This window comes from Scheffersomyces spartinae (genome assembly GCF_019049425.1).
Source record: "Scheffersomyces spartinae strain ARV_011 chromosome Unknown scaffold_13, whole genome shotgun sequence".
Lineage (NCBI taxonomy): Eukaryota > Fungi > Ascomycota > Pichiomycetes > Serinales > Debaryomycetaceae > Lizanozyma > Lizanozyma spartinae.
Window position 1 is genome coordinate 313,528 of NW_025065060.1, and position 25,336 is coordinate 338,863.

The 25,336-nt window shown below is 38.7% G+C and overlaps 5 protein-coding genes across 5 annotated transcripts; 2 read left to right on the forward strand and 3 right to left on the reverse strand.

Annotated features, from left to right (window-relative positions):
• Positions 1–125: 125 nt before the first annotated feature.
• Positions 126–3,468, reverse strand: KQ657_001026 (uncharacterized protein; the record flags this gene model as incomplete). Its single annotated transcript, XM_043191839.1, has 3 exons — positions 126–985; positions 1,438–1,445; positions 3,461–3,468. 3 exons carry the CDS (start codon positions 3,466–3,468, stop codon positions 126–128), a joined length of 876 nt encoding a protein of 291 aa, XP_043048811.1.
• Positions 3,469–4,290: 822 nt separating this feature from the next.
• Positions 4,291–4,836, forward strand: KQ657_001027 (mitochondrial 54S ribosomal protein mL58; the record flags this gene model as incomplete). The annotated part of the gene is made up of 1 exon (XM_043191840.1): positions 4,291–4,836. One exon carries the CDS (start codon positions 4,291–4,293, stop codon positions 4,834–4,836), a length of 546 nt encoding a protein of 181 aa, XP_043048812.1.
• Positions 4,837–4,939: 103 nt separating this feature from the next.
• On the reverse strand, positions 4,940–7,036 carry NDC80 (kinetochore-associated Ndc80 complex subunit; the record flags this gene model as incomplete). The annotated part of the gene is made up of 1 exon (XM_043191841.1): positions 4,940–7,036. The coding sequence occupies one exon, from the start codon at positions 7,034–7,036 to the stop codon at positions 4,940–4,942; it is 2,097 nt and encodes a 698-aa protein (XP_043048813.1).
• An 876-nt stretch (positions 7,037–7,912) lies between these two features.
• DRE2 (electron carrier) lies at positions 7,913–13,138 on the forward strand (the record flags this gene model as incomplete). Its single annotated transcript, XM_043191842.1, has 3 exons — positions 7,913–9,314; positions 9,771–9,809; positions 12,348–13,138. 3 exons carry the CDS (start codon positions 7,913–7,915, stop codon positions 13,136–13,138), a joined length of 2,232 nt encoding a protein of 743 aa, XP_043048814.1.
• A 2,259-nt stretch (positions 13,139–15,397) lies between these two features.
• RFG1 (HMG domain-containing transcriptional repressor) lies at positions 15,398–16,942 on the reverse strand (the record flags this gene model as incomplete). Its single annotated transcript, XM_043191843.1, has 1 exon — positions 15,398–16,942. One exon carries the CDS (start codon positions 16,940–16,942, stop codon positions 15,398–15,400), a length of 1,545 nt encoding a protein of 514 aa, XP_043048815.1.
• Between the last annotated feature and the right edge of the window lie 8,394 nt (positions 16,943–25,336).

Here is a 25,336-nt window from a genome sequence, read left to right on the forward strand (position 1 = left end):
GTGGTAATATAATAAAGTATAACATAAGCACTTGAGTCCAAGGCTTCTGAGTTAAATCATAATTGAGTTCTAGAACCAGCAAAACAATATTGTCTGTATTATTGTGTCTGGCTGACTTAGTACCCTTAGTACAAATAATAGAATCCATCTCTCTTTCTCAACTCAGGAACTGTGCTGTTGACATAAGATGTGGTTGGAGTAGCTGAGGATGAGATGGTCACTAAGTTGGTTTGAGTAACTTCAATGTATGAGGTGACTGTGAGAGTGGTATCAGATTGGGAGAATGTTGCAGTAACAGGTATAGCGGTAGTCTTAGTAATCATGGAATAGCCAGTAGGAGTGGTTGGGGTTGCAGTGACAGTTTCTGTTTCTGTTGCGGTAACAGTGACAGTTTCAGCGACACATCCAGTTGACGTAGAGATCAAAGCTTCGGTGTGAGTCCCAGAGTCATCGGTAACAGTGACAAATCTGGTGATGGTGGAGGTGGTTTCTTCGTCAGCTTCAGTTTCAGTAGCAGTTTCGGTAGAAGGAGAGGAAGGAGCCACAGTGACAGAAGAGTCTTCGTGCACAGATGTCGTTGTTTGGACAGTTTGGGTGGCTATGGTTGAAGTAAGAGTGTTTGTAGGGACTTCAGTAGTGACAGAGTCTGAAACAATTGTTTCATACATGGTGATGGTTGAGGTCAAGGTGACATCAGAAGTGTATTCGTAGACATCACTTGATTCAGCAGCAGCTTCCTTGGAGGCAGAAGAAACGGCCAATTCAGCGGAAGAAACAGCTGAAGTATCGGAAGTTGCCAACGTTAAAGTTGTGGATGGTAGAGTAACGGTTATATAAGCGTTAACGGTGATAGTGGTATCAATTTCTGAGGAACTGGCAATGGCAGAAGAAGTGGTATCAGTAATAGTACTGTTATCGTACCTTTTATAAGGCATTGCAGCCACAGAAGTAGCCAACAAAACAAGGGAAGCGAACAACATTATAGCTTTGGTTTCGATTGATAGATAATTTTAAACTTTCCGGGGGGATATTTCAAACGACGGACTTAGAGTCGGGGTATAAAAGGGTCAGAATCGATAGTTTTCTAAGGAATGGACGCGATAGAAGTACGCAAGAAAATGAAAGGACGGATGGGAATATCAATGGAATTAAAGATAAATCTCACTGACTTAAAAGGAAATCTACGATTCCAAAAAGTTTTACGGAACTCGGGTAGTATAAATACTCAGGACACATTTCCTACCCAAAAATGTGACGGAATGGTGCATCTGCATCTCTGAAACATAGACGTTTGCAACATACATGCTTTGGCAAATTCGCGTCTATTTGGAAAAGTCAACAAACAGGCACCAAGCAGGAACCAACTCTTCTGCACAGGAAAGCTATGTTTCAGCTTCTAAATTGTTGTCAAAATGTATCCTTAGAATCGGGGCATACTCCGGGTGCTAAGAATAATTTTTTCATAGATGAGTAGCTTTCGAGGACCAAGCCAAGCATTGAAACGGTGCTCATTTTTCTTCGTTCTATCCATTAGATGGCGGGGCGGAAGAGTGTGATAAAATGAGGCTAAGTTTTTCGCACCCATTCTCTAATAGTAACCAAGAGGAACGTTGTACATGCTGATATATATGCTATCTTGATCTCCTTTGATATAAATTAGCGGTTATTCTGGATGTTCTGGTGTTTGACATTAGATCATCACCCCCATTATATCCTGATGAGGCCGGTCATCGGTTGCTGTGTGCAACAACATCATACATACAGATGATCTTTGGTGATACCAAGAAAGTCGTCCCCCTTTCGCACTCACTATGGGTTTCAATTCGTGATTCGTGTTGGACTCAAACCATCAATTATAATGAAACGAGACGTTTTCCTATTGGCTTGTTTGTTTATTTAATTGTGTTTTTGTTTACTTACTTATAATCAGGATGTGACGTTATACGATTTGTATACTAGTATAATTCGTTGCAACATCTGTTGAGCAGAATCGCTATTTTCTTCCACTCAACCTGAACCTGAAGCTTGAAAATTTCGGAGACTAACTTAATGGACTTTTCTTTTTAATAGCTGGGGCCACCGCTTCGGCCCCTATTGCAAGTTAATGTTTGAATTTAGTTCAAGTTGGGGACTTAGCGACCACTGGAGACTGCATTCTCAAGTATGAAACAGTTTCTTTCTCCTTTGGGTCAGATTCCTGCCCAACGTTGTAGTTTTCGTCTGAGTATGGAATACTGATTTGGTCCTGTATGTGAGCTACTACTATTGGAATCTACTATTTGGTGATGCCCTAAATTGGCAACATTGTACATTGAGTGGGAGTATCCTCGTCGTCTGTCAAATGTAGCAGATCTAGGATTTCGATAAAATCAAACAATACTTATGCCTTTAATTGCCGTTAGCTTGAAACATGAATAGACTCTCGTTTAAACCTTTTACATAACAATAGTAACACAACTAGGCAATGAGTACCATTTTTTCACTTACTAGATGGTCTGACCCTCAGGTACTAATGTTTAAGTGCTGCTTTAAGGAATCGTGTGCTTTAACTCCTTGACACCCTAAAACCAATTTTTATATTGCTAACCATTGAGTTAAGTATGGCTGTAGACTATTTTCTAGTATGTTTAAATTGTAAATATGTCTTTAGCTGAGATCAATCGTGCAATGATGTTGATCGTCGTTACTGCTCCTTCTTTTTGCAAGAAATTCTGCCTCTTTTCTGTAAAAATTATGGTTATTGTTTGGGGTGAAATTCTTTTCGCAGCCAATAACCATTTAACAAGCGAACGTCGCAGAGACTACATTCTACTACTTGCTCCGCTTACATAAAAGTAATATAACCTTTTATGGATACTATTCCCTGTTTCCATCTCTGCTAATCGAAGCCAATAACTGATTCCGTTAATCCTTGCCATTTGAAATCAAATATTAAACTGTACGTCTGAGCCAAAGCAAGTGAATGGAAGATTTGCTGTAAGGTCTGTTTTTAATACCACCCACACATGTCATGAATGCTTACTTTTTAACAGAGAATTACAATGTTAGTACGTTGAATTAAGCTACTAGTCTCTAAAAATTCAACCTTTCCTAGCTGCTTTTACAAGTTTAAATAAAAACCTTTAACTCTGAAATAGGTATGCTCTTGCTTGCTAAATCATCCATTCTGCCCCTCACAACTACAAAAACTGCACATTCAAATTATAATGATCTACTTCTTGCACTGTGGATAACATTCTTTACATAACAAAACTTACATCACTTCCAAAGTCATGGCCATAGTGATGGAGAATAGATAATTCCTGGTTGCTTTTCTCTACAGAGGCAATCCTTTAGAAGTGAGATCTTTTGATATAATACATAAAGTTCGAAAACACATTACACCTTTCAAGATTCTGCATAGTCGTTTTGAAAGTTATAATAGTGGATTATAAACAGCCAGCATGGCTTATAAACACACAAGACCATCGTTCAAGTCGGACAACTGTATATCACTATGTGAGCGTTTGAAAGGGGAACCCAACGATAGTTATCTCGGAGGACGGTCGGGGGTTTTTCGATATCCCAAAAGTTGGCCGTTTAGTATGTGGATAAGGTAGCACATGACTACTACACCAAAACACAAAACAAGGCGGCAGCATTTAAGATCAATTCAAGTTTGTTGACTCCATCACATGATGGCACAACTAAAATAAAAAGTTTAATTGTGCTATTGATTCTTCAGGCGATAGGAGCAATCACGGCGTCTGTCATCTCAGAAATCATTTACCCAAAGTTAATATAGTTGACTACAAGCAACTTGAACCTGACTATACGTACTAGCGGAGGTGAAACAGCAATAAAAATATACACTGATAGAGTCTAGTTTGTTGTCCTTCTAAGGCTCTTCTAATTATTCAAAATCTACTAAACTGATTTCATAGATGAAAGCGATCCGTGTGTTTATTTTGGGAAGCATTGGAAGGTAGAGATTCGTGGGTGATTTTTCGCAGCCAAACAGTGTATGATGGAAAGCGTATAACAATTGCCCGTCCCTACCAAATTTTAACAAAAGAACAGCCAAACAATAGACATGAACTTATATAAGCCCCTAATAATAGGAATGCCACTTTTATGAGCACCTTGTTTGATAGCGTTTATTGTCGACACTATGTAGTTATGTTAAAGAAGTAATGTCGCATTTTGCGCGACATACGACATGAAGCGCTCTTGCGATATCTACACTGAGAAATTGAAAAATTTTTGACCATACAACCATATTAAGCATTGTTGCTTGTTATACGATATAGGATGCTAAGAACACAAATACGCCGGTACTCCGTGAAGGATATACCCTTTGAGGCAGTCCCAAGAAACAGATACAACCAATCAAGGTCTGCCTTCAATTTCAAGCCCAAGGCGACTCCAGGCTTGGTACATAATCCATCCCATGCAATTTTCCAGCCCTCCCAACGTACACCCAGAGCCTTCTTACCTCCCAGCGACCCTAGATTGAAGTTGAAGGATGTGCTGAGCATGAGCAGGGAAGACGTGGAAGAGTGTCCTTTGATCTATAATGCTTCACAGAGGGAGTATGATTTGACTCCAGAAATTGTTAGCGAAATAGTTGAATTAAGAACTCAAGATCCAGCCACTTGGACTGTGGGTAAATTGGCTAAGAAGTTTGGGATTGAGCAGCACAAGGTGAATGTGTTGACTGCTACCGTCAGCAAGGAAAGAAAGACTCAACTCGAAGGAGAATTAAATGACATAAAGACCAAATGGTCTCGTAATAAGCTCAAGGGTCGGAACGACAGATCAAAGAGAAAGCAAATGTGGTTAAGAAATGAGTTCTAGATCTTGCATATATGCTTCCTTACTTCCATCTTGTAAATATAAATTAATTAGGGTATTTGCTTGTTATTAATACATAAATAAATACATTAGTAGTCGTCCTTTATTATACAATTTCCTCGGTGCCAGTAGTAGTTGCAATTCCAATTGACAGTGCTCCTCCAACAGGTACTGACGACCCCCCTTCAAGTTCAAGACTATCCTGAATGTTACTGAGCTCCAAGTTAAGAGCATCGTCAAGCTCCAATATCCCCAATCCAATCTTAGACCGAAGATTATGGCATCTGGAGGTAACCTGGTTGGCAAGACCAACAAGCTCGTTCCTCTCTCGAAGTAATTTCAAATCAAGAGCATCATGATCCATTTGAAGACGTCTGAGTCGATTCTCAAGTTCAAAATCACTTTTGGATTCTTGTTGTCTCATCTCATTCATTTGTCTTTCCCAACGTTCAAGTTCTGTCAGGTACTTCTGAGAAGCTTCCATGGTTTTGGTGTAGACTTCGTCATAAACCATTTTGGCAGTAAACAATTGAGCTTCTTTACGCTCAAGTTGATTACGTTGATCCAAGTTAACTTCATGCTTTGTTGAAATTTCTTCTTCTAATTTGAAATAAGTTTCCTCATGATCATGTGTTTTCTGAAGCAAGTGATTTCGTAATTGAATAAGCTTTGACCTTTCCTCCGTCAAGTCCTTAGAGATTAAGCGTTTTTCGTCTCCATCTGCTCTCCAAATCTGTTCACTATTGAAGGAAATACTAAAATCATAACCTGAAGATGCAAGTCCACGAACCATTTCATTATAATGCATTAATGTTGTTTGCAAATTCTCAAGTTTCTTGAGAAGTTCTTGCTCCATTGAATCAACACGTACCTTGATATCCTCTTCTCTGGCACCCAATTGTGCAATAGATTTAGATTTATCGTCACGGTCTTTGAATAAATCATCTATAGCCAGTATTGATAACTCCTTAGATTGTAGCTCCCCTGCAATTTCCTTGATTTCAAGTTCTATTCTGAGAAATTCATCTTTAATTCGGTCCTGCTCATCTTGGTAACTATTTAGGTTTTCAGCCCATGTTCCACGATATGCCTCCATTCTTTCAGCATATGCTTGAAGCTTTACAATATCAGATTCTAATAACCTAGTGGCATTTTCTTCTTCCTCAAGCATTTGCAAATGACTTGAAAGATGTTCATATTGTTTTAAGGCATCGTCATTAATCTGCTCATATTTTTTGATTTCTTCTTCTATTTTCTCAGAGTGTTTTTCAAATGCTTCAACTACTTTTTCATAATGCTCATCAACATTGTCATCATGCTGGAGGAAATCTTGATAACAACTATGCACATAATCATTCAATAAGGCGTCAACTTCATCATCGACTTCTGTCCAATTCCCAACATTATATTTGATGTCCACGATATCATTATTAAACTTTACCATCCAATACAATAGACCTAAAAACTGAGGCCAATTCTGGCCCCCAACTGCACTGATATGTGAACGATTTATATGTGATAAATAGGGATATCCAAGGCTTTTAAGAATAGGTAGGATTTCCAACTCGATAGATCTTTGGAATTCGTAATGTGGGTCTATCTTTAAGTAAAGAAACTTGAATATAAGTACAAAATCCTTTTGAGTTGGTTGTTTAAATGTCCGAGGTTGTATAGGATGATTCATTTCCAGTTCAAACTTATTGGTGATTAGGAAATCTAATATTTCTTGCAGAATCAACGCCTGGTAATTCTTATCTCTTAATGGACGTTGATCTAAATTCTTATTATTCATGCTATCGACGGCAACTGCTGGAGCCACTGAAGCAGCAGATGCAGCTGTGGCTGATTGCAGTATCCTTCGTTGCAGCAGCTGCAGAAACAAAGCCAGCTCTTGCAGCGATGCCTTAGTCTGCAGTGATTGAGGATTCTGCAGAAACGTTGATCTTCTTCTTTGACTCGTCAGCGCTGTCGGTATTGACAGTGCCATTTGTTGTTGTTGACCAGTTAAACGAGACGGAGTCTGAAGGGCTGGAGGAATCACTACAGCCGGTCTTCCCAAGTTGTCGTTGACTCCAAACAGACGACGTAGATGGGAAGCCCTGCTAGGAGTGGATGAAGACCGTCTTCTTGCTGATTGGCTGAACACTTGTTCTAAAAACTTTTTGCTTGGACCACCCGTTGACGGTGGATTATTGACAATCATGGACGCTCTATTGACAGATGCAAATGACAAACTCGTACCCAAACTGCGTCGCCGCAGGGCATCTGTAGAAGTCTGTGAGTTCATAAACAATCCCTGTGTATGTGCTTTATGGAGGACGACTTGGTCAATCAGAATACGTTTTCGGAAAGGAATGGATGGTTGTCAAGAAATTAACACGACAGCTTCAATGAAGGATGCCTTTTTAAGGTACTCCTGGCTGTGAAGTTAAGGTGACAGATTTAATGTTTATGTTTATATTCAAACGCCAGAAACCCCAGTTGCATGCAGAAGCACTAAATCGGTTAACACACTACACTGAAGATAATAATAACAATGCGGAAAAAATGTCCACATTATGTACAAATACGACAAATTGGTACTGGCATTAATAATGCAGACACGACCACGAGGTAGTGTCGTTGTAGTGTTTATTATCATGCCAAATGGTAGCACTTCTCAACAAGATCACCTTTTTTATGGGTTTTGGTCGTGGGTAGTATCGGTGTCACGGTCACCCTAAAATCTCAAAAAGGTGTGTTCAAAACACAAAAGTCTCGAAAGTTAAGGGGAATTTGAGTTGTAAGTTTGGAATAACAGAAAAACCACGACAAAGCATTGAACGAAGACAGTCACTTTGACTTGTTCAGAGATAGGACCGACTCCGCTGTATTCAACAGCATTAATTTCTAATAGTTTTTCCAGTGCACTGTGTCTGCACTTGCATTTCAAATCGTGCCTGAGTGACTCAAGGACGAACAAAAATACATTGAGTGTATGTCCTTCCGTTGATCCCAACCATCAATAAGAATTCAAGGCACCAGCATACGTCATACGTCAAACATTAATTCAGATAAAAGTTCTAATACTACAATTATAATGAGTGGACCCAAAACACCAGTATCATCGCCGCCCAAGTTAGGTCGTCTTTCCAAAGCTCTTGCAGAGCCACATTCAAGCGGAATGATAAAGGATACGGAAATGACCGATGTTTCAGTCAACAAAATACCAAAATCCAGAGCTACAGCCGTTCCCTCCGAAAGGGTTTTGCGGAGTAGTCCCAAGAAGAAAGTTGGATTTGAGACCGCCAGTGATAACGGAGTAGATAGTTCGCCCACAAGATCCATTAAAACCACACCTGAGAAAAGAGATTCCATCGGGTCAATCCCTGTCACAGTTCCCTTCACTCCTACGTTGAAACGGACATCTAGTGGTCACTACAAGCTGCCAGAGTACATGCATAAGCTTGCACTGCCGCAGCAAGGCTCTAAAAATGTACTCAAGACACCACGACCCTATGATTCTGATGAAGAAGACGAAGAGAATGAATCAAAGCAAATATTCCGTCCTCAGAAAACGTTCCTTAGTCCCGTGGGGAAGAGGTTGGTATTTGACAACAGCGGTAATCCGGTTGTTCCAAGTGGAAAAGATATCAGTGATATGTCGGAAATATCTCATGTATTAAAGCTGAAGCTCACTAGCGCTTTAGGGAAACTTCAACAACAGAATTTAGAACGACAACTGCAAAGGCAAATGCAATTTAATCAACTCTTGGATACGATGTCATCACCAACAAAAAAAGTAAAGAAACGACCAGTTTCTATGCCGAATCCACTCCCTTCTACTAGTTCCCAATTCACAACTTTAGGACCAACAACTAGTTCCCAGCCACCTATAAGTCCACTTCCAGGATTACCTACGCCAGGCAATAGACAACTTGGAAATGGTGCCAATCTTAATCTTAAGACCCTTCAACAATCTCCTGTGTCGTATTCACAGCACCATCGACATTCTCATCATTTCCATCCAATTCACAATATGCCCAGTCCTGATGAAGAACAGAGCGCTCATAATGCGCTTATGATAGCATTGGCTAAAGTTGGAGGAGGTGGTAGTGGGGCAGGAGACCGGGAATCGCCTCGAAAGTCAACAACTGTATCGAACCAAGCAACTATAGACACTAGAGTTATCAGTGCAACTGTTAACTCACCAACAGCCAATCGAAGACATAGTATGAACCTGCGTAGATCTTCATTACTCACCTCGCTCCCGCCCATAGAGACATGCCCCAGTGCTTTATCTAAATCCGTTGAAGAAAAACCTTCAACAACAGAACCACCATCTACCACCAATGGTGAACAGGAGGCGATTATGAGTTTGATGCTGCTTTGCTCTCCTCGAAACCTACATGGAGGCCTGATCACCACAGCGACACCAGATAATGACGAGACTGATGTTGAAGATGCTACTGAAGATGAATCAGACGATAATGAGATGGAAAGTAATGCAAAAACATGATAAAAGTCAGTGAGCCTTCAAGGAAGAGATATACATCGTTTTTACCAAGGCAATCCATCAATAATTATCAACTAATTATCTGGTTATAGTTTAAAGTGATGGACACACAAAGCACCTTCGTCTAGATGACGGAGTTTGGGTTGCGTGTTGGAGACAATAGTGCGTCCCGCTGACTCTTTTTGGGCACAACCAAAGTGATTGTGATTGTGTAGACCGTTTTCAAGGGGTAAGTAGGTATGAATATTTAATAGTATTATTTAAAGAGTATTATTTCCATCTTAGGAATTGAAATAATTAGTAGCCTCGGCTGCTAATTCCCACTTTAAGCGGTTATTGTTACAAATCTCCTCCATCATTTTTTGCTTTAGTCCCTGGCAGAAACTTTTGCTATATCCTTCGGTCTTCAATTGCTGTCAAACTCTCGAAACAGGACCACAAGAAGACCAAGATGCAGGTTCTCTCAGAACCATCCGCGGACGTAAATGGAGCTTAATATGTCAAGACCAGCTATATCGATTTTTAAAATGCGTTAAACTTAAAGGGCGTGTCTGCGGACTACTGTCTGCTGTCATGTGTCGCATGCAGATTTTGGTACCGTGAGTGAGATTTCCATAAATGCAAAATAACGCAAGCAAGAAATTTTGTCAGTAAAAGTCCGATTATCAATGCCGACATTAGAAATCGTAATTGTGCATTGAATAAAGAGAAAGTTAGTATCCAGGCTCTATTCAACATGACAAGACAAGACAAAATAAACAACAATTCAATGCAAAAAGTAAACATAAGTTGAAAGGTATTGTAGTAAGAGATCAGTTGTATGCTCGGATGTTCGCATCGAGACAATTCTGGTGGGTAGGACGGTGCATCCAAGTATAAACATCGTATCTCGGAGGGGATTGAACCAATCATACACAACAGTCTCTACGTAAATAATGTTATTGGTAAGGACGACGACTAATATTTAATCTAATATAATCTTCCCCTCTTCCCCCACTGTATGAAGTCCGCTGGGCACCAGAGTAAAACCGTCGTAAATAGTAACCAATAGACCAGGAAGACATTATGATTGTGGATCAGTTCACAATGCCGTAATAAAATAATAATGATGTTGGCTAAAAGATAAAAATAAGTGGTATATAAGTGGTACTTTTGCACCTGAAGGTGACATACCGACACCAGCAATGGTAACAATAAGTTCAACAACGGCTGTCGCGGGTTTGACCATATTGTCCAAAAAAAAGTCTGCAGTAATGACTAGGTCTGCAATTTATTTACATCTAGATCCGATAGTCTGGCTTTCAAATATTTGTCTGTGAAGGTTGCACTGCCACCTTTTAAAAGTGGCTTCTGGTTAACCAGACACTTCTTAGCCCGTGTCTTCCCCTTGAACGTCATTCAATTTCTACTCCTAGGCCTGCCTACGTTACTAACCGTTGAGGTCATTGACCTCACTAGTCCAATTTTGAAACACGCTTTCAGGCTGGTCCATATGCAAGTTAATATGTCGATAACGCTCGAAGCGAGCTCTAGTATCACGTGTAATCCATGTGACCGCCTACTCCCCTGTAACCAAACATGATGACTTGAGTCCTAAAATACAGAGTGACGATGAAGCTATAACTGTGCCAAAGGGAATCTGCTAAATTATTATACGTTCTTTTAATTATATGAGACCGCTAGAATTCGACATACAATTGCAGCCTTTGCAGGTCTCATAATAGTCAATCATTGGGTCATAATTAAGAAAAAAGGCCATAATTAATGTAAATGTAGTAACGAAATAAGGTTTTGTTGAAAATAGCAGCCCTGCAAATGAATTAACATTGATGCCCTTACGTCTTAGAATTGGTATTACAAATAAAACCACTTTGAAACCATATAGCTATTGTACAACCAAATGTGCAATATGTAATCTATTTTTTACTGGTTCAGTTATAGTATACGTTCAGTTGTGGCTTTTGTCCAATGGCAGGAGTCTAGCATAATTAGGTACAATTCAATAACGTTTTCGGAAGAAAACTAATATACGCTGTTCAGAAGAATTACCACAGTAAATGTATGAACTTCATAAAAAGCCTGTGATACTCTTTTAAAGTCACCAAAATCGAGTGATACAGAGCTATATTAAGGCTAATTTTAAGATTGAGAAAGAAAAGTCATTTTATTGTTATTTTAGTCGTCACTTGTGTACTAAAGTATCGCAAGATTTACAGGCTAATCTAAAAGGTTTGTGGACTGTGGCTGAATTGATTGGAATATTTATTATAGTCCCTGATATGTGGTTGAATTGACTGTGAATTTGATTATAACTTGTAATCTGCTCTTGGCTTTTAAGTCATGACAATTACAACCTAAATAGATTGCCCGAAGTAAATATGATTCCATCCCATTTATCTCTCAAACAATATCCACAAATGGCCAAACCAAGCTAGTAATACAACTATCTGGTTCAAATACCATTTGTATTGATCAATAGTGATTTTTTGTTATATTGGCGAAATCCGAAGAATCAGGCACTGTGGTGAACCAATAAAGCAGTGGAATACACCTTACTAATAGTTTCTCAAGCTGAAGTAACTATCATGATACATCTACATAAGGATTACTATTCTGAGTTAAAAAACGATTATTACTGTTTAGTCTATCACTTATTAGTACCGGAAGTTTATACCATTTATGGTGCATAGCTCCGGCATAGTATTTCTTTGCCAGGTTAGGTCGTGGGAAAACGGTCCGTGGGTTCGTGTCTTTCTAATATGGTACAAGAATGATTCAATTTGTCATCCAAAAGATGACTATACCAAATCTCTGGTTCGTCTTCGTTTGAAAGTCATCTTTAGTAAAAATATATCAAACTCGAGTTCATAAGCGCAGAGGTTTTGCAATACTAAGTTGTTTATCGTTCACTGCCAGTGAATAAATATTGCACTTCTACTCTCTAAATTGAAAATTTCCAAAGTCCCACCTGCGATGAGCGTGCTTCTCTTACTCCACCCTACTACTGTCACCAACCCAGACTATGTTACAGGTTTAAAGGCCAAATTACAGCAAGAAAGTAGCGGTAGTGTCATTAAGCAACTTTTGCTTAATAATATCGAAAATGCTGATGATCTGGAGCAGAAATATGGTCGCATCTATATAGCCAATGATCCAGAACAAACAAACTTACCGGTAGGCATTTTCTCCAAACTTGCACTTTTATTAGATGACTCTCCATCTCTGAGAGTTGATGGGGAGAATTTACCTTTGGGCCAAGATTTGGAGTTGGTGATGAACGGGCTTGTGAATGAAAATGGTGTATGGAAGAAGATTGCCATACAGGAGACTCGATTGAGCACAAGCGCTTTAAACAAGAAAGAAAGTAATAACACATCTACATTGAAGAAGGGAATGTTCAAGCGAAAGGCAAGTAAATTGGATTATTTCAATGATGCAGACGAAAATAACGATGCTCTTAGTCCAAACGAAATGATAGATGAGGATTCGTTGGTTGAAGGTGGAATAAACTATAAGTTAATCAAGCCATCATGTTTGGACGAATTTAAAAAGACCAAGAGAAAGAAGAGAGCCTGTAAAGATTGTACATGCGGATTGAAGGAATTACAAGAGGAAGAAGAAGAATCTACAAAGGTTAAGTTGACAGCCACCGAATTATCAGAAATTGACTTCACTATCGAAGGAAAGAAAGGTGGATGTGGATCATGTTCTTTAGGAGATGCATTCAGATGTGATGGATGTCCATTTTTGGGTCTTCCTCCTTTCAAACCAGGTGAAGTTATAAGAGTTGATGGTTTTGACGATTTGTAAGAAATGAGACCCCTTGTCTGCTTCCACTTTATAAGATAGCATAGATAATTAACAGCAGGCTGCCAATGTATAGTATGTATAAAATCAACGATTTCTAAAAAATTGCATCCGGCACTTAATTAACTTAGGCTACTAACGAAGGCTACATGCCGATTTCGCTTAATACTGCTTTAGAAGTAGTACTGTTTGCAACTGCCGCCCTTCAACTAATGCTTTCATCCGAATACATTAGACACCGTTTGGGATTCCGCCTTTGCTGCTTGTTGGACAAGCGACTACAGCTTGAAAGCATTCTCTGATGGAACATACTTGTCCAGGAAATGTAGGTTTAAAACGACACGCAAAGATAAATGGGCAAGTATCAAAAGGTGTACAAATTTGCGATTGGCTCATCGACCTGTGAAACGGCTTAAAACACATGCTCTTTTATTGTAGGCGATATGCAGCTGCATTGATGGAAAATTCTGTTGAGAAGAACTTCTAACCAGAAGTTACAATAGAACACAGTTCAGACATTAACAAACAAGGCATGGTAATTGAGGGACGTAAACACCATCATACATCAAATATAAATGTAAGAATGGAGGAAGGAAGGAATAGCTAATTAAACAAAAGAGCAAAAAGGGATGGAAAGGCAATGGAAAAAATATGTCAAATAAAAGTTTTGTCTAATGGGAAAGGTGAAGGACTAAAAGCACAATAATACAAGTTTGTAAGAATAGAATTGATTATTTGTGCAATTCTTCGGTGCTTCAAGTGAAAGCTTTCGAAGCACAGTGCATTGCATACAAGAGGGCCAAAAAGGTACCTCTACGGCTCATGTGACCAATTACCAACAAGAACATGGCTATGGGCAAATACAACCCCTCCGATGCATGCAATTACCGCATAGTAAAGACCGCCATAAGCACCCCATGCCCTTAGTAATAATTTGTAATCGTTAATATGTTACTTGTTGGCGTCCCTTTGGCGCGGATATTATATGACTTATATAATAATTAGAAAGACAATAAAAGCAAAACAATAGCAACCAGTACGGTTGACGCATGCTTCTCATGTGCGCTGTAGTGCTTCAAGTTCCAGTGAGAGACAAACGTTGGGTGCTACCCTCACCATCTGTTAGAATTGGAATTCATGTGCCGTGGTCCTACTTCCCTTGTACTTCTTAAAGTGTCTACATTTACGGTCCTGTCGAAATGCAACATATAGGGATTGGTACACACATGTGTCCAACGTTCGAAAGTAGTCGAGGTACTGCTAAATCAGGTAATTCAACATTTAAGTACCACATTCCACATATATGCAGATATACCTTATCGGGGCAGATCTTCAACAGCTTTGCTCACTGGCATCGCATATCAGTTTGTATGTAGCCGCACCGTAAATCCAATCAAATGTGGCCATTTTAAGCTAGAATAGGGGCCAAATCACCGTTGCATCGCACCTTGTCAACAGATCTAAGTGTGTATATATGCACTCCAAGTGATTGCTTTCTAGAATCATAGAGCAATATATTAGTTTAAACTTTGACACGCGTAAATCCGTACCAATCAAAATGTTATGGACATTTCCATTGGAGGCGGGCTTCCCCAAGGAACTGTAAATATCGCCTTATCTTATTGTAGAGATATTGAAGGCTTTTTGCCGGATTAAGAAAGTGCTGTCTTCGTTTCCATTACGGCTTTTTATGTTACTTGGCTCTGGGCTGCACGTCGTAGACACCGAAGGTCTCCCTGGTTGCCAGGAAGTCACTCGAAGGTACACCATAGATTTACATCAACAACTCAAATCGATTTCCACCCCAGGAGAGCTCATTTAAAATACAATTATATATAGATATACAACATAGAGATGAAGAAAATAGTCAGAAGGAAGTAAACAAATAAAACTATTAGGACATTGAAAGAAAATAAAAAAAATGACTCCATAACACTTCACATATACTGTTCCTATTCACTTGCTCACCCATTCGATCATTAGGCATCCTTCTCCAAATACTCTGGCTGGCTTATTTCTATCAAGAGCTCCATCTTAGATTAAAGCTATCGCCAATGTTGCTAAAATCACTAAGGCAGAAGAAGCATATTAAAAGGGAGCAGCAAAAACAAATAAACTCAAATAGATATTCAAATAGAAGTAAAGAAACACATCAGACAGTCAGTAAAATTATCAACAAATAAGCTAGAGCAAATCAATAGCTATAGAAATCTCACAAAAAATCAAACAAAACAAATGAATAACAAAAAAACAAGTAGCTAATTATTGGGGCTGCTGGTACTCATATCCTCCGTGGTATGGTTGGCCATTTCCTTGTTCCATTTTAATTACAGGAGTAGGTAACGAGTTATATCTCACTTGGCCATTGCTATCATAGGTTGAGGTTTCATTTCCATGTTGTTGGGGAGCACTCGTATGTTGTTGGTATTGTTGGTAATGCGGACTCAACTTCTCTTGAAAGTTCTGTTGGTGCAGTTGATGAGGTCCCAAGGCCTGGGGTATATGCTGTTGATGATGTTGATATTGATGTGCTTGTTGTTGTTGTTGCTGTTGCTGTTGTTGCTGTTGTTGTTGCTGCTGCTGCTGTTGTTGTTGTTGTTGATGATAGTTGTAGTTTTGATATTGATGTTGAGGATCATAATAGTAAGAAGAGTTGTTGGTAGTGTTACCAGCAGACCCCAGAATTGAACTATTTGTAGATTGGGGTGTAGTCAAACCAAAATGGTCAAACACTCCTGGAGGAGGATTTCCCAGGGGGTGAATATGTTGCAGCTGTTGCAGCTGTTGTTGAGGTTGTTGCTGCTGTTGCTGAGGTTGCTGAGGTTGCAGGAATGATTTAAAGTTACCATCGTAATACTGATTATTGGAAGTGGTATTGTAGTCTTGGAATTTATTCTGTTGAAAGGGAAGGTAGTTGGCCTGCATTCCTTGAGAAGGTATACCCTGTTGAGGAGGAAGTGGTTGCTGTTGTTGTGGTTGTCCTTGCTGAATACCAGGTTGTCTAGGAGCCATAAAAGTTGATTGAGTTGGAATCATGGCCCCAAATTCTTTTTTATCTTGCTTTTGTTGTTGCTTCAACGCTTTCCTTCTACAAGCTGGACATGAACCTTTATTCTTCCCATGCCTTCTAGGAGTATACTTGTAACCAGGATATTTCTTAGCATGGTTTTGCTTTTCTTCTTCCGCCAAGTTATTCCAATGAGCCTTCTCTTCGTTGGACAATTCCCTCCATCTTCTTCCCAATTCTCTGCTAACCTCTGGATTCGACCTAACCACCGAACCTTCATCCAATACGGATTGATGATACTTTTGTCTGAACAAAATGAAAGCATTTCTCGGTCTAGGGATTCTATTAGGATTTGACTTACAGGTACACTTTTCATCAATGTCGTCAGAAGAAGGTCCTACTTCATTTGCACCAGATATTGAAGGCATTGAGTTGGAACCAGTAGGTTTCATAGCTCCCGCATTAGGGTCAATACCAGCATATCCTGATGGATGAGTACCAGGATATGACTTATACACATCATAGTAATCAGCGCCAGCTCCAGGGCCTCCAGTATTAGCAACAGACTGAGCATTTCCTGAAATATTTGAGTTAGCGTTACCATCGCCAGTCATGGTAACAATTTGAGCTAAAGAGGGCAAGGTTGAAGGGTTACTCCGGTTATACAAAGCTGACCCAATTAGAGCAGATGCTCCTAAATTACCTGAGGATGAGTTAGGAGGGAGGAGGTTTGGGTTAGAAGGTACGGAACCTGTCGCACTTCCCGACAAACCTGAATGCTTGTGTAGTTCATCGTTCATTGTAGCTGGATTCGACAAGGTTGTCATAATCTTTTTTCACTCAAGAATTAAGACTTTAGTACCAAGAGGTAGAATCAATCAAAATACAGAATAATTATGGAATGGCTAATTGTGACTAAAGTTTTTGGATCGCTTATTGGTAAGGCGGATACCGACGAACAGAAACAAAATTGGGAAGAGTTTGGTGTCGTAGCTTCTAGGCCTTAATTTTTTAAAATGGAGCGAGTAACAAGACACAAATTATGATTGGTTATCACGACAGACACACACAGATAATTGAAAACAGTGTAACGGTAACAACGTTTTGAAGATTGTTAAGTCGCACGGCGAAAACTGCTGGGTTTGCGATAATGGTCAAAGATGGTTTAAAATTCCGGTTCGTTTCAAAGACCTAAACAATCACCAGAGATGTTGGATAAGTCGTAATTTTGATAAGACTTTATTTTAGTAGTTTTAAATACTAAGGTAAAAAACAAACACAATTGTAATCGCAAATTAAAGAAAGAGTTTTAAGGATTTTCTTGCGATCTGAATAACAATCGACAGTATATATATCAGAATCCAGGACCACCAAAAAACTCTTCCCCAAAAAATAATAAACGGAGACAATAAAAATAATAAAGCAGGGCGGACAATAGCAAGATAAAAAAAAAAAGGAAGCGGAAGAATTTCATGGACTTATAAAAAAAATCAGACAGGCAGACATAAGTATGCTATGTGACACCAGACACTAAACGCTTCCGTGTTTAAATTTGAGCGGAGAGGGCAGCGCGGTTCGGGCGGGAAGCCAATTCAAGCTTGTGCAGTCAGGAGTTGTAACTTTGAAATAGAACGACACCCCTACGGAAGCACTTTCTAGTTGTGAACCTTCACAAACGACTTGTAAAATACCAAGGTTGGTATCAGTATGCATTTTGTTACGTAGTTGATAAGGGAGGAAGAGCAGTTGTCTCCAGCGGATAACATGCCATTTAAAAAAATTATAGAGTCAGACAGACAAACAATTTTAAGTTTGTCGGTCCAAACTTTCATCTCAAAAACCAGAAATGGACAGACAAATATCGCAGTTTTGTGTTATGATACCAAGTGCTGATGAGGTCCGGTTTGATTGTTTAAGTCTATCACTCACAGATACAATTTTAATTTATTTAACCCATTTTGCATAAAATATCATATGTGTAGGTTTACCAGACTCTACATGTCGGACAGACACCAAGCCATAAGTTCAGTGAGACCAGTTTGCCTATCATTTAATTCTTTGACAACTAGTTGTCCCAGGTGTGCATTACAGGCGGTTGAATTCCTTGCATCCAAAAAGTACTTACACGTTATTCCTACAAATATGCCGTTTGCAAGCAAATTAGGGTCATCTTCTTGTAATCTCAACCAATCTCTTGCATGTGAACCCATTCTGTAAGTGTATTTACTATTTAAGGAGTAAGGATTTAAAAATTCTCCGAGTATTTTATTAGTCGCCAATAAAGTACTTCTGATGCAGGATCTACGATGAAAACAAATAGGAAAAAGTCTGTTTAAGTGGTGGCTCGAAAGAGTGTTTTGTTAATAAAAAGTTTGTCCTCTGACATTTGTGTTCTTAGTCTCTTCTGGCTGTAATAGTATTAGTTGGCTCCTTTTAAGATTGTGCTTCCCTGTGCTTTCTGTCGGTGTCACGGTTGCCGACATGTCAGAACTGAACAATAATGATGTGTTGAGCATGCATTATGCATGTCTTGTGGGATTTTTTGGCCGCTGCATTCTCCACATTAATTACCCGTACATCTGCATGCGCTTTCGTATGTACGCACGCTGATTTAAATCTCTGTTTTTTTATTGTTCAGGTTGTCATTCCTTTGTTCACCCAGGTATCTTTGTTTAATTTTACCTGGGAGCAGTAAACTTGTTTGTGTTAGTAGTGTTTCAATCATGTAAGTCCCTATCTTAAGTACACACTCTTTCGCAGACAGTAGTGAGCACTTTGGAACACAAGTCCTTTTGCCCCATACTTTTCGGAGCCAACGTAACAACTTTGTTTCTGGTGTAACCATTACTCCCATATTATATGTCTTACAGAAATTTCAAAACAGTGGAATGTGCTTTATAGGGTAATGATAGTTAACTTCAAAAAATGTAGTTGCTCCTAATTATTACCTAATGTAGTTGGAAGCGCATATTTGATGGCAAAGATCTCGCAGAATGAATTGAAATACACTTGCATTTCACTCTATAAAGCCACACAGTCTGCCAGTATTAATAGTGTTACTGTTTATTCTTAGAATATTTGTTTTTAATTTAGTAAGAAATTACCCTTTGGAATCCATTTAAGATTTCGCTTTATCATCAATTGTGTGTGCCATTTACTGAGTACCCGCGAACATCTCATGTTCTAGTGAATTTTGGCATGGGCTATTCTCAAGTTTAAGTAATGATGCATCACTATATTCACGGTTAACTCAATAAGGTGGAAGTGACTATGCCTTATGAAAGCCTTAGTAGACCCTCTTAACCTTTTTACCGACCTATTGCCATTAATCACACGACTCCTTATATTACATTCTCAGTTCATCAACTTTGACAGGCCTTGGTTTGCTACAATTTCCATTTAAAATATTTGAGATTCTACAAGCTGCGGATCAATTGTAGTCTACATTCAAATATGAGTGTACATAACCAGTAGACCTAACTCCCATGTACTCAATCTATAGTCGTCTTGGCCGTAAAGGACTTGCTTCTTAACGTAGAAAACAAAAGCAAAATTACATCAATTCTGTTCTAAAAGAGGGGACCTAGAACAAATAGATCAAATTATACGTCTGTAACTCGAACCGTTTGAGCCACTAAAAGAACAATAGCTTATAAAGTGAACAGACTTCAGCATTCATTTGACACACTATGTAGTCTAAAGTTGACATAGCACCCCTTTTGTAGTGGCATGGCTATGAAATCAAACGTATATTTGATGATATCACTTCACTTCTTTGAATCCTAGACTCTAAAAAATAACCTTTGATTGTCAATTGGGTTGCATTTGTCGCTTGACCTTGGCCCTATGGCCGCCTGTTTTTCCCAATTAATACATCATTTCCTGTCTACGCAATTCCCACAGAAGTGAGATAACTAAGGTCACTTACATACGCTAAGAAATTGAGTACCCTGACTGCGCCCTCCGCCAGATTCATTCTCAGTAGGGTACTCCATGGCTTGTTTATTTTTTTGCCTGGGAAGAATGTAACGGTTTTTATTTTTCGGAGGTAGGGCTGGCACATCTGAAAAAGACACGACTAATACTGTACTATGCCGTCATTACTGATACTCAGCCTTTAGGTTAGCAAACCTTATAGATGGTTGCGTAATATGGCATGTTAATTTATGTGTGATGCTTAGATGCTGTGGAACCTGTGAGTACTTGCTTTGCCGTAATTATTTTTGGGTGTTGAGTAGGTTCTACAAAATTCTTAATATGGGAGATATTAAGCTACTTTGCACCTAAACGAACTTTTACCATATGTCTTGTGGTACAAGTGAGCCGGCATCACTGTGTACCATAACACATCATAGAGTAAACAATAGCCCATTCAACCACAATAGGAATGGTCTTATTCTAACGTCTTTGCTCCTCCCTTACATTGTAGTATCTTTAGTTTTATTGTTATTATCTTTCTAGCTAATATTTTTTGTTTATATATGGGACACTGGATATAATATTTGTGATCTAATGAACTCAGTTAAGGGGATCAACTTGTCCCCTTCCTAAAGCAAGATCGTAAAACAGTTTCTCCTTTAGTTGCATTGTATCTTTAATATAAAATACCGGTTAAGCATAAAGAAATAAATCGTCATACAGGGTTCTGTCTTTTAACTAATTGTGCATGATGTTTCCATTTGTTTGGGATCAAGTTTATTCTATGTGGTTCCAATCATTCAAGGCTCTACTAACTTGATCTTAGCATTCCACTACAATTTTCTAGCCCATTAGGAAGCTGTCTCTATTGGATGGAAGTACATGAATGAAGTGAGTTAACGTTGTAGCAATTGATTAACACGATTTCGGCGCACATCCGAGTCTAACCTTTCCCAAATCTCAGAAAGCTGTGACTTTTCTACTTGACATTCACACCAATGCAAGCAAAGAGTTACAAACCACTAACTATGCCCCACCTCCTTTCCACGTCTAACCTTGGATGTAGAAACGCTTATCTCCTTATCTCCAACATTTAATCGGGGATTATTTAACTTATGTCCCATTTGGTATCTGAATTTCTCAGGTTTTTGAGAAGAGCGATGCTCAGTTATTGTGCAGTCATTTAGCACGCTCAACATTAGCTACCAGGAAACAATAGGCCAGACAAAGTCAGACACTAAAAAATACGCAGACAAACACCCAGCGTTTAGCCGCTGTTTGCTTTACACAATAATAAAGTCATTCCACCATTACCAGTTGGAAGCCGAGGCGACAGACAGATGAGTGTCTAGCTCAAAATGCGACGGCTGCGGACTTTGTTGACCTTAAAATAATGAAGCAATATTTACTCCCAGCACTTTCCCACCAAATCAACCCCCGTACTCTACCGCTCATAATTGGTACATCGACACGCCAGTGGACAGAATGAGCATCTTTCTGACAATTTGGACTGTGAGTGTGAATTTTATTACCAAGATGCATTGTAAAGTCTGCTTCGTTTGCATGCAATAACAATTAAAGTTACTCTATTGATAACGCTTGGGCAAGTACGGAATCTTTCCTTTGAACAGTGTCCCGTAAATCTTACATTATAAGCGCCTATTGCATAAGCGTGTTGTTATAAATGCAGTATTTCCTTTCTATCAGGCTTGTTAATTTACGTGTACCATCACGTGTATATGTAAGCCAGCGAAGTAGTAATACGGACCAAGAATCCACAAAGCCACAAGGCAGTGGGCACCTCTGTTGACGTGAAGTGGATGTACAAATACAAAGTCGGACTTATGTTTTGTAGAAGTCGCACATTTAAATTTGTACGTAAAAGCCTGGAAATTTAGGGGTAGACCACACTAGTAATTTAGGGAACTCGATGTAGATTTATTTCTCCCTAGTCCAGTGGTTGTCTGAAAATGCCGTGTTATGCTACGTTGCGTTGCGTTGCGTTTACGTTGCGTTGCGTTGTGCTGTGCTGCAATTTTTTCTGCTTTTCTTGGTTGTGATCGGAGTTTGAACTAAAAAGGCCAACTGCTCGATTTCGAAGTTATCTACCTAAAAATATTGGTTCATTTGAGCTCAATCAAAAACTACAATAAAAAACTACAATCAAATTGGCCTTGGGTGGGTTTCTTGCAACAAGAAAATATAGAAGAAATAGGCTTTAGAAGAGTATTTTTCAACAATTAGTATTGGGGGTTTCAAGAAAATGCGCTCTCAAGAAAATGCGCTCTCGCTCCCAATCGTTACACTCAGCTCTTATTGCGCATTATATTATTTAAGCTTTCCCCTGGTCCCGACATTTAGATCACAACAACCTTTGGGTATTCAATGTTAGAACCAACTCGACTTATTTCAGGCTTTACGTTCATAAAACATAAACAGCACCCTAGCGATTCCTTATTTAAGAATCCTTCGACGCTGCATAAGTCCATATTAATGTGCATACATGACTAATGAGTTTGTTGAACCTCACGATAAATTTTTTAGTAAGCCCCAAACGACATCTCAGCACCAGGTTATGTTTCGATTTTATTGGGAATGTAGAATCATGTACAGCACACTTACGCTTGCACACTTACGCTTGCACACTTATGCGCAGCCTACATCAGTAATCACATCACCAAAACACATACATAAAAAATAGGAGTCACAGCCACAATAAGTGTATGTAGTGGTTTTAAAGGTTAATGGGGTTATCTAACCGTTGTCCACGGTTAAATGCCTTGAAAACGAATTTCCTAATATATAATATGCTAATAACGCAAGCTTCATGTATTGTGTGTTAATTCCCCACCATTTTAAGCGGGCAGAATACAAAATAATCTTGAATGCTATTGTAACAGCACCAGTTGTTTAGTCGATGAAAAAATACTTCTTCAGCCTGACTATTTGTTAGGAGTTATTGTTTCAGTAACCAAGTTTGCGCCAAAGGTTACAAGTAATTGAATAGAATTTAGAGTCTCTGTTAAAGCTAAAAGCTGTGTAACTGCAAATGATTATCCGTTGTATTGTTGATCGCATTACAAACGATAACGCTAGACATCTCCTCTTTGTCTTTACCAAAATAATGGAAACAACAAAGCGATTTAAAATTTCTCTAACGAAAAGGTATTGTAGCCTCTCTCAATGATTTACTATGTATTCTTGGCCCATCATAACTGTAGTGAAAAGACTTCAATCTGATTGTTGGCTTCTCTTCGATATTATAATTATTTGATAAGAGGCTATATCAACGTCATCGGCCAAATTGTTCAAGGACGTTATAACAAACAAAAAGCCAAGGGCTCTTGTAGACTGTTTGGCATTTGATTTCCAACAGCTCTATGAGTCATAAAAAGCAAGTCATGCTGCTTTGAATGAAGGGCTCTGATTACAGAATTTTCTAGGAATAAAAAACAGCGCCGTATAGAACAGTATCTAAAGTTACGTGATAGTTGGGCTAGTTGTTAGTTAAAATGAAAGACAGGCTTTGTACTCTTGGGATAAGTGCTTGGGCCCGAGTTATTACTATTAACATCTAGGAACCTCGGGGTTACATTTAATTGGTTTTTAATGTCTCATCAAAAGATTATCATAGATCATGTATATAAGCACCAAGCGTCAGATCCAAACAATCTTGCCATAAGCAGGGGCTTTTACCAAGAATGTTAATATGCCAGACACCCATAACGTTTATAGTCATTTGCCGATTGCTGTCGGTCGTATATGGAAGGAGCCATCTACTTGCAGATTTGATGAATGGCGGCTATTTATCTAGAATTAATTGCTTCTTGGAGCAAAATCTAAGCTTTTTTAATGTGGTACACTAATTCCATCTTTCCAGCTTTAGGGTCATCGGAACATACCGCCATGCGACAAAGATAAGCACAAACCATGCGATCAATAGGCCTATGAAAATACCACCTGTCACATTGAGGTGAAATAGTGCAAATTCCAGACAGACAAAATTTTAAAAGTCTTTCCAGACAATAAAAAAGTGTCTGAGTAATTGCCAAATTTGTGTCGGATAATAGTTATGGGTTTTATCTATGTCTGAAATACTATGGCCCTGTTGTTGTCAGATTCTAATGGTGCCATTTATCGCTGGTATTTACGACGAGCAGTAGACTTAGACATAGTTCCCAATACTTTCCCCATTATATTCAATGAACTGAGTAGAGTCTTTGAAATAGAACATTTTAGCAAATGCTCTTCGTTGTGCAGATTGTTTAACCTTAATGCGCTCCATTTTAACCCTTTAGCGGTGATTCCTTGACCACGTAAATGAACTTCGTAATCTTTATATTCTGACATGAGATTTTTATATAGTAATGAAGTCCGTAAGCGTATGTTTACAGCTTTAGTACGGTTTTCTCATAGAACAAACCCATTTACATTAGGCGAAAGATTAAACGAAATTAAAATGAACCTGAACCTAGGCCCTGCAATAAAATCAAATAGCTCTTCAAAAAGCTCGCAGCATCTGTTATCCTCCCCTTCAACTCAATCCCTTTAATCAGCTAAGGCAATTGATCAAAACGGCAAGAAAGATTCGAAGTTTACTTTGGTAAGCCATTAAATTAATCAAAATGAAAGTCTAAAATAAAGGTACCAGCAATAGCTTAAATGGTTTATAATTTGATTCCACTTTTTTATGCATACTAATAACAGTGAGCTATCCAGAGATTGGTAAGTAGTTCAAATAGCATTAACAATAAGGAAGTTATCTGCGTCTAATCTTAAGAAACGGCTAGAAAATCCAAGCTATTTCAAATCTCAAGGACGTCTATAATAACGAAAGAAAATGCATGGATAAACGTTATTTGTGGCTAGGATATCTTGCAAAAAACTCTTGATTATTGCCGAATTGGAGGCTCACTTAATTGGTTGGCACCATCAAGAGCTCTAGTATTGCAACGCCTTAAATGACTGATTTTGACTCCAATATTATATTGAAGTTGAATCAAAGATAAAGAGTCATATATTTGTAATGAGTATTAAGTAGTATTAAGTCTACTTCCAATATGGATTTTGTCACCAAAGTAGAGATTACCTGTTTGTTCCTGATTGTTGCTTCCAAATGTCATTGTTCAAGTGAATAGCCATTGACATACAAAAAAAAATCTCAACAAAGAAAAGTACTCAAGTGACTTTTATATGAGATTTCTATCGATATATATCTCTTTTGTCAACTGTTAATGACAAGTGGGGCTCTTTGCTCACGTTAAACAGTAAATGGT